This window comes from Taurulus bubalis (assembly GCF_910589615.1).
Source record: "Taurulus bubalis genome assembly, chromosome: 10".
Lineage (NCBI taxonomy): Eukaryota > Metazoa > Chordata > Actinopteri > Perciformes > Cottidae > Taurulus > Taurulus bubalis.
In genome coordinates, this window is record NC_136598.1 from 4,294,158 (window position 1) to 4,303,587 (window position 9,430).

General features: G+C 42.0%; 2 protein-coding genes across 2 annotated transcripts; one reads left to right on the forward strand and one right to left on the reverse strand.

Moving 5' to 3' along the window:
• Positions 1-1,693: 1,693 nt before the first annotated feature.
• snrpa (small nuclear ribonucleoprotein polypeptide A) lies at positions 1,694-4,190 on the reverse strand. The gene is made up of 7 exons (XM_079225424.1): positions 4,112-4,190; positions 3,727-3,808; positions 3,223-3,395; positions 2,891-3,067; positions 2,533-2,703; positions 2,359-2,447; positions 1,694-2,271 (listed from the first exon to the last, which is right to left on the reverse strand). The coding sequence occupies exons 2-7, from the start codon at positions 3,797-3,799 to the stop codon at positions 2,112-2,114; spliced, it is 843 nt and encodes a 280-aa protein (XP_079081550.1). The 5' UTR covers positions 3,800-3,808; positions 4,112-4,190; the 3' UTR covers positions 1,694-2,111.
• An 873-nt stretch (positions 4,191-5,063) lies between these two features.
• Positions 5,064-9,398, forward strand: actmap (actin maturation protease; the record flags this gene model as incomplete). Its single annotated transcript, XM_079225105.1, has 6 exons — positions 5,064-5,239; positions 6,185-6,253; positions 6,714-6,838; positions 7,224-7,353; positions 7,461-7,531; positions 8,627-9,398. 6 exons carry the CDS (start codon positions 5,064-5,066, stop codon positions 8,968-8,970), a joined length of 915 nt encoding a protein of 304 aa, XP_079081231.1. The 3' UTR covers positions 8,971-9,398.
• Positions 9,399-9,430: the final 32 nt, after the last annotated feature.

Sequence of the window (9,430 nt, forward strand, 5' to 3'; positions counted from 1 at the left end):
TAAAACGCCGTGGGTCTCGTTACCGAGAGTGTAGTTGGCGCCATCTAGTGGTCACGTGTGTCCTTTGTGCAGATTTTTTTGATACTCGACTTTAATCACTATTTAGTCTACGGAAGACATGAGCTGGAAACTTCTGTTGCATGCGACTTTTTTTTACAAGTTAAACTCCCTCATATAGTTTGAATCTCAATAAACGGTTTATTAGGAAAATATATATTTGAGATCACCTTGTTTTTATTATTAGGTGCACACATTTCAAAATACCCTATTTGGTATCCGCTGCAGAAAGGAACATTCTGGTCTAAGCGAAGGGGTTCATTCATATGATGGTCTGTGGGTCTAAGTGGTCAATGACAAGACATGTGACTCTTATAGAGCAAAAAGGTGCTCATGAATGCAGATATGCGCCAGCAGCTGATGTTTGAGCTCACTCACTCAGACTCAACTCCCAAACAGCCACCGGATACGTAGAAGTTGCCTTTCAGTCCCAGCAACTGAAAGATCGCTGTGTTGGTGAATGAAGGCCCTCGGCGCGTTGCCAAGAGCATGCGACACTCACACACACACGGCGCCCTTGTGCCTAAGGTCAGCGCTTTCTCAAGGCAAAATAAGGAAGTGTGGAGGCTTGGAAAATACAGAAGAATGTGCATTTCAGTGTACACTGTAGAGCTGACCTGAAGACAACTGCTCAGTTTAAGCCCACAACAGGGAGGCCCAGTGTGCACCGGCCGCAGCAGAGTCTAAACTAAGCTCTTGAGGCCGGACTCTGATCACTCCCCCCCAACTCATGAATCCAGCCTTTGAGGAGAGGTGGTGGTCCTTATTGGCCTGTAATTACTAGTGTGTAAAGGCCTTTGAGGATGTGCTTCAAAACGCACTGCAAGCATTTACTAATTGGCAAATTCAACACAATCGTTTCCATTTGCGCTCATTAAAAATCACTTCAGAGTTCAGTGTTTATTAAGAGGTCTACAGCATAATCATAATTCTGACATGCAGCTACTTTGCTCGAGTGTTTAATTGTTGTTATGAAGAAAAGTAACGTTCTACTTCACTAACCACAGATGGATTTATTTGTACAATCCAAAAATAAAAAGGAAACACTTGATGGTCAGTAAATTCTGCAGTCAAATAAGTAATCCATCTCAAAGACACAATTTGATTTATTTTGTTCGGGTTATGCACTTCAAAGTCAAATTGAATGAGACTCCAATTGGTTTACAGGAGGGATGATGATTTGTATGGAGGCCCATGAATGCTTTGAATGTCAGAGCTGGATTACCTTTTAATAAATATGTAACTAAGAATTTTTTTTTTTTGGGAGGGCAGAATTTGTGTGTCCAGTCAAGGAGTTGTGTTGCATGACACAAATGCCCTTCTCTGCCTTCCTACATTTCCTTTTGAGCTCCACTGCTGACTAATAAAGACAATTATGATAATCAACTTGGCCGTTTTATGTTCCAAAAAAAAAAAAAGAAAGAGATTTCTGTAAATAAGCCATGCTGAGATTTCCATACGACCCCTGCAACAACAGATTATTGCAGAAAAACAAGTTTCAGCAAAAGTCACTACACCTGGGACGATGCAGAACTAACAGCAGCAACGTTTATCAACACAACATCAGAAGTAGGCGAAAGTTTATCATCATCTATTGGCCAAACCGCAACATAAATATATGAGAAGGGAGGCAGAACACTGAAAGAAAATTCACTTTAATATAAAAACAAAAGCTCCAGGTACAATGTCTGGTAGACCGGACCCTGGGTGCAATGCTTCATGACAACAACATACAGCAGACGCATCAAGTTGCTCAAGGATTTGAGTAGGAATACAAATGTAGACCAGCATTGATACCGATCATTCGAACGAAGAACTCCTCCATACGGTTACCTGGCATTTGTTTTTAATCAAGAGTTCTGCAAGTGTGCTACGATAATACAGAGCAACTTAATGCAAAAATTTATACTTACACGTAATCCTGGACGAAGAAAAAAAGAAACACCTCTTCAGTGTCAATTTCTAAAAAAAGTTTCTTAGTTTGGGTCACTGCTGTACATGTCTAAAAAGGCATGTGTTCAAGCATGTCAGAAAAAGAGCAGACTTGAAAGCAGTTATTTCTTAGCAAATGAGATCTTCATGGCGTTGGCTTGTGTGATCTTAAAGCCTTGTAGTGCGTCTCGTGCAGCGGCGGCCTGCACCTCGTTCTCAAATTCTACAAAGGCGATGTCGTGACGACCAGGGACCAGACGCACTTCCTTGAAACCAGGGAACCTGAATACAAACAATACAGTCAGGTCAGGCATTCGATAAAATGATGAATATAAAAGTGCAAAACCAGATGCAGAGAGGAGTACTAACTGGTTGAAGAGCATTGAGAGCATGAGTTCGTTTGTTTCCTCTGGCAGGTTGGTGAGGAAGAGGATGTGATTGGGAGGATTTTCTGCAATCTGTGAGGATGAAGACAGTAGAGATTAGATTAGAACCACCAGGCCAACATTTAAAAGAGAAAATAAAAAATAAATGACAACATACCTGCTGAGGCATCTGTCCTGGCATCTGTCCTGGCATCATCTGTCCAGGAGGCATGGAACCAGGGGGCATCTGACCCATCCCTGGAGGAGGCATCATGCCAGGAGGAGGCATATAAGGCGGCTGGCCCGGCATGTGCATCATACGGGGAGCCTGGTTCATGGGAGGCATTCCCTGAGGAGTGAAGTACAACAGAGCATGTCAGTTGCTTTGATGACATTTCCCCACCAAAGTATTCCTCTTTTTGCCCTTACTTACACCATCGATTGACCTTCACTCAAATCTGGGTAACCTGTACGCTACCGTTTAATCAGTAATGCTACAACCGGATCAACAATAGGACCCCCATTGCGCTACTCACAGGCATGGCACCAGGTACCCCAGCAACCATGGGGACAGCAGCTCCTGGTACACCCTTCTTAGCGGCCCCTGCATCAGCTCCTTTGATCTTCTTCTTCTCCTTTTTACGATCACGCTCCACGAAAGTCCCCTTCATTTTAGCTATGATGTCTGAGTCAATCTTGGCATACTGGATACGCTGGAAAAGACAGAAGACAGATGACAGTTAGGACCCCCATGTATCTCAGAGGTTACAGTTTATATGCAGCAGTTATATTGTGTTGATCCTTTGTGCCATCTTGTATCATCTGTGAAGCTTCTCGTGATGAGTCATTCACTGTGTGATGAACCTACCATAGGTTTGTCGTAAAAAGGAAATCCCTGCATGGATCTCAGAGCATTGGAAGCACTGTTAACCTCTTTGAAAATAACAAAGGCCTGACCCTTCATCCTCATGTTTCGTGCAACCAAGATGTCCAAAATCTGTCCAAACTGGGAGAAGATGGCGTACAACGACTTTTTCAACTCTGTAGAAACAGGACACATCAGAATCAGCTATATTGGCCATGTGGGTCTACACACACATGGAATTTGCCTCTGGTTTCAAGTAGCTCTCATTGTGTGTGTGTGTGTGTGTATATATATATATATATATACATATATATATATACACATATATACACACACATACATACATACATACATACATACATACATACATACACACACACAAATTGTGTGATAAACCATCAGTGAAACATGTGATAAACCATCAGTTTGATGAGAGGGGCCCTCTGTGAGCTGTGTGCATTTAACTTGAAACGTGAAGTTAGAAAGTAACGTTTAGGAAAAACTTACCATCTTTCTTGATTTTCTCATTCAAATTGTTGATGTAGATTGTATGATTAAGCCGTACGTCCGGAGCGGCCATCTTCTATACCTGCGGATGAGTGGTTGGAGGGAAACCCTTTAAATGTTCAGTTTAAACCAGATGAGAGCCCAATTCTTGATTAGCCGGCAAGCAGCTAACGTACAATTCTTGATTAGCAGCCAACGTAACAACCGTCTGCCTGGAATAACATGCGAGAATGTTAGCCTTTAGCTAGCTAACTACTAGCTTTAGCTATAGCTCACTAGAGCTAAATATTCTAATCTATCGACTACACCCGGTGGCCTCGTTATCGCATAACGTACAAATGGGGTATCTGAGTTCAGAAATAGTTTACCAAAAGGTCTTAATTACCTATAACTGATTTAACCGATCAGCTCGTTGTCGACGGAATACCCTCCTCGAAGTGGTGAATGAAATCCCGGCCTTCTCAAATCCCGTTCCCTGTTCTCGCGTTAAGAAACAACACAGGGGCCGTTTCCGCTAAATCCCGTGACCCATCAGATTCAGTGATCACCACCAACGTGTTCTTCTTTTTTTATCACACTTTCTGTATTTTACGAAAGCTGCTGTTATCAAATTACCAATTAAAAATATTGTTTAGAAAGGACCACCTATTTTTATAGATAAAAATCATGTCGATAACGAGCGATTGACAGATTCTGATAGCTCGGGTGACACAATGTGGTGTAACACCTGTTCCTGTTCAGATGAGTTGAGCGCCCTTTTATCGCCCTTTTGAATCGGGTTTTCTTTACTTCTTATGCAGGCGATAGATACTCGGACACATACATTAACAGTGCAGCGAATAGAACAACGATGTAGTGTCATTATCCCACACAATACCGCCTATGAGCTGGACTGTAGAGAGGACGCGCTAGAGGGCGCTGTGGCCCGTTACCGGCGGTGCGGAGCCCAAGAAGAAGAGTCACGCTCCTAATATGGTCAAACCAAAACCCCGGCGCTGTTAGCCCAGCTCTGCTAGTGTCAAAAGTGGGTGCGGGATCTAGTGTTTAAAATATGACACATATTTGTTGCCAGCGATGACCGCTAAAAGGAGACAAATGTGTTGATTTCGGTTTCCAACCGAATATCATTGAACACCGAGCGAAGATAACTTCACTAACTTTTCGCTTTGCTTGCAGGCTACAGAGCGAGGAGGCTAAAGGTAGGAGGGAGTGAAGGGTGGGCGGGTAGGTTGTGTGCATTACAATGTTAATACAATGTGTAATGTGCCTAGACCTGCACAACATACTAACCGAACCACCACCTCTGTCAGGGTTAATTGAAAAGCAGCTCAGTAGAGATGTCAGTGGAGGGCCCCCTGCCTCCTCCTCCTCCTCCTCCTCCTCCTCCAGGTCCACCGCCTCCTCCAGCCTTCTCCCCCAAGAAGAAGCTGTATCAGACTATAGCCAGTAGCAGAAGTCCTGTGGAGGGGAACCACACAGAGGCCCGCTTACTGCTCAGTCAGAGAGAGAGCAGGTGAGCTGTACAATGAGAGATGAGAGCATACTTAGTTTTTCTCATTTAACCTGACTAATAACTATTTATAGAACTATTTCCCCCTGTAATCATGTTAAGCACAAACACCCAGTGCCGAGATTATAAAATACACATGTACAATCCGATCCAAATGTTCTGTAATAAGTCCTAAATGAAGCATATAATGTTTACTTTTCTGTTGACATTGTCACAGAGGTGGTGTCAGCTTTGACTCAACAAAGTTGACACCACCTCTGTGACAATGTCAACAGAAAAGTAAGCATTATTGCCAAAGGCAATATGGTAATTGATTACAAATGCATAGAAATAGAAACCTGCAACTACAATGATAATCAATTTATCACGAAAGTAACTTTTCAAGGACAAAAGCTCCAGCTTTTCAGTTGTGAGGCTTTCTTGCTTTTCTTTGTCATTTGTGATGGTTCATTGAACGTCTTCACGTTTCTGTTGATTGGCCAAAACCAGTAATATGAAGAAGTCACCTGGGGCTTTAGGGAATTGTAACGACCACTTGTCACCACGTTCTGACACTTCATAAACCAAACGGTTATCAAGTAATTGAGTTGCAGCTCTAAAGGAGTTGTACTGGACTGCTTTATATTAAAAGGTTTTCCGAGTACATTGTCCACCCAAATTGATATTAAGTCGGTTGGAAAAAGCTCAATATATGGTAATATAACCCTGACTCAACACTAACTCCACCCTCACAGATAAACGTACCGGTAGAGTTGAATCAACAACTGACACAAAGTCAACAAAATGTATGTTATAAGCCTCACAAAGAAAGCATTTATCGGCCTCTTTCACAGCAGACATCTTTACTTGTAAAAGTAGGAAAAGCACTGTGAAAATGTCTCACTTCAAAGAGATTGTTGACAATTATAATATGTGTATTTATCTTGTGTATTTTCTTGTGTACTTCAGTTTTAGGAAGGACCTGCAGTGGATCCTGGTGAACACATATGTGCCCTCCCTCATCCAAGATGGTCCACAGTAAGTCCGTACACTGTGGTATTTCCCGAAATGTCCACACCTGTACCGTTGTGTACGGCCTAAAGCCATTGTGCGGCACGGGTGTGTAAATTTGGCGCCGATAGTAATGTCACAGCCACACACACATCATGCAAATCACACACACAGCAGCAGATGTACAATTGAATTCTCCATGGAAAAAAGTTACAAAAAAGTTGGTGTTGTCAATTATAGTAAAACAAAAACAAAAAATGATGCGAATCTGCAAGTCTGATTTTTAAATAATCGGTAATCACAATCTCTCTATTGTCAAGTAATACCTTGATCTATGTTTGACTGAGAAACCATTTTTATAGCACAAATAAAACTGCTGTATGTTCAATGGGTCTGTGGTGTTATTAGTTTGAACTGAATTTGTTTCGGTTTCAAGTCCTTAAACGTGCTAGAATCTGCCTGAGTGTGTTATTCGTTTCCCTTTCAGGTGCGGTCTGGTGGCTTTGTGGATGTCCGCTCACCTTCGAAAGCCACAGCTGAGTATCGACATGGAAACTGTTGTTCAGACGGCACGGAGCCGGGGATACACGGCGCAGGGGGAAATGTTTTCAGGTAACAACGGTTTTGAGTCGATTTTGAATGTTGTTGAATAAAAACGGAGTGTGGAACAAGAACAAAGAGAGGTGTGTGCTTCTGTTGTGATGGATCATCCAGTTTTGTTTAGGGAAATAGGGAAGTTTTCTGATGGCACAATGAAGCGTTGAAGCTAAAATTCCTACCTCGACATCACTGGATGGTTTCAGAAGTACAAATAAGACATTACACTCCAGATGTAGGATATCATTAAAATGTGAAGGTTTTAACCAGGTGTGCAACAAAAACAATTTATTTTTAGTATTAATTCACTTTTTATGTTTCACAAGCAACTAAAGTGCAATTTCAACTGTTTATGTTGTCTGGTTTCTTTATGTTCTCATTACCATTTTTATTTTGTCAGCTGACAACATGGCCCTGCTGGCGGAGGAGGTTTGTGGCTGTGAGGCCGAATTGCTGTCGGGGGGTTTAAGTGGTAATAACGCGGCAGCCATCATCACACACCTGTGGGGGAGACAGCCTGTTCTCATCCCGTATCCCAGACCCATGAGGGCTGTTCTGATGCAAACTAAACTTTGTGGTTGTTTTTAAACTGCTACTTGTGTCATGAAAGGACATAATTCCTTGATGGTGCGTACAGATATGACGAGGACTACAACCATGAGCCATGCCAGCGGGGCGGCCACAGGGCGCACTGGGCCGTCGCCTCAGGTAACTGGGAGCTCACTCACCAGAGAAAAGCCAGGCTTATTGTGGAAGGTCTTGTATTTTCCCTCACAAACGGAACCGGGGTACGTCCGTTTCATGGAGCTGATTTGGAGCTTTTTTACTGCAGTAAACAAAGGGTTCTTACTGTCATGAAAAACCTGGATAAGTCATGCAATTTTAAAACGGTTATTTCTAGGCCTGGAAAAGTCCTTGAAAAAATAAAATCCCCAAAGTTTTGGAAAAGTCATGGAAATGTGTTACATTCATGTGTTCATGACGTTCATTTACGCTGAGTTTGAAATTATTAAAATGCTTTTAAAAGAAAGACGCTCAAAATATAAGCAGGCATACATACATTTATACAGTCCACATCTGTATAAATGTTTATTCTTTTAATCAAACTATTGTCTCTCATTCATTTGTGTCATTTAAGGTTTACTGTATGCTTTGTATTCTCAGTTTCATTTTCTCACTTTTTCATGTTTACACCGAGATTTCACGAAATGTTTGGTCATGGAAATTTGGTTTAAAGTCATGGAAAAGTCATAGAAAAGTCATGGAAATCCATTGGTCAGAATGTGTATGAACCCTGTAAACAAACAAAATGTAACTTTTGGCAGCAGATTGTGGATCAGCCGCAAGCTCAGAAATGTCAGGTGTCGGTGTATTTGATGGAACTTACTATTGAACATACACCAGGCAGGTCATTTATTTTATATTGACACATTAAGATGGTTTGTAATTTTTCATAAGTTCTCAATCACTGATTATGTTACTTGGTTTGTACAAGTGATATATCTGCCTCCACCTGGTGAACATACTGTTGAAATATACTTTAAAGTTGTCTATCTGCATTTTTTATAAATTGGTTTCTGGGTCTATATTCCATACCATTTTATTTGGGGATTGTTAAAGAGCAAATGAAGTGAAACAGTTCCCAGCTTTATCTCACTGTTGTCAAACTTGTTTATTTGTTAATATATATTATATTAATAGCAGTCCACACATGCATAGTAAAAGCTCAAACGTTGAGTGTGATACTGCGCACATATTTGGGAGCAACCTCAACAATTGACGCCTCTATTTGTTTTGTTCCAGGTGTGCTCCTCGCTGTGGACCAGGGCAGCGTGAGCAAAGAGCACACCGAGCCCGATCCCGCTCTGCCCTGGCTCCACCTCGCCGGAGACGTCGGCGCTCCTTGTCCTGTCGGTAACACGGCAGTCAAAGATGTTTACGTCCTGGCCAAGCAGGGCAAAAGCCTGCGCTACCAGCTGTGGAGTTTGGACAGCATAGCTCAGAGTAACGAGCAGCTGAGGACCATGGACCCTCAGAGAGCCACTGACGGGACCCAGTATGTGGTTCCTCAGGGAGGGGTGGAGGCGGGGCTGGCTGGACGGGCCGTGATGCTCCACACAAGGACAGAGAAGCGGTACTACATGTGACGCAGGACCCAGCTGTGCAGAGGCCTTTAAAGTGAATTACTGTACGTCTACTGTTGAGGTGATGATGGGTTCTGTTTGGGGGAATTAAGGTGACGATATGAGTGTCCACATATTCTGCAACACTGGGGGAGCTTGAGTATCTCTAGTCGTGTTCGGCCCTTTGCAAGCAGTGTTGTGGTTAAATCAATGCATATCGAGTGCATTATCAAACATGTTGGATTAATACATGCAACAGAAACAGTGCCGTTTCTGTTGTATGTATTTCATTTAGATGTGGGGTAAATTTAATTCACTAGATTACAAATAAATGTATTTTTTTTTGTCATACAGGTTTACAATGCAATAAATAAATCACTGACTGAATGGAATATATTTATAGTATAAATAGTTTTAATTCTTGATTTAACACTTTGTCTTCTTGATTTACATTTTGGGATATTCAGTAAAATGAATCTTCAAA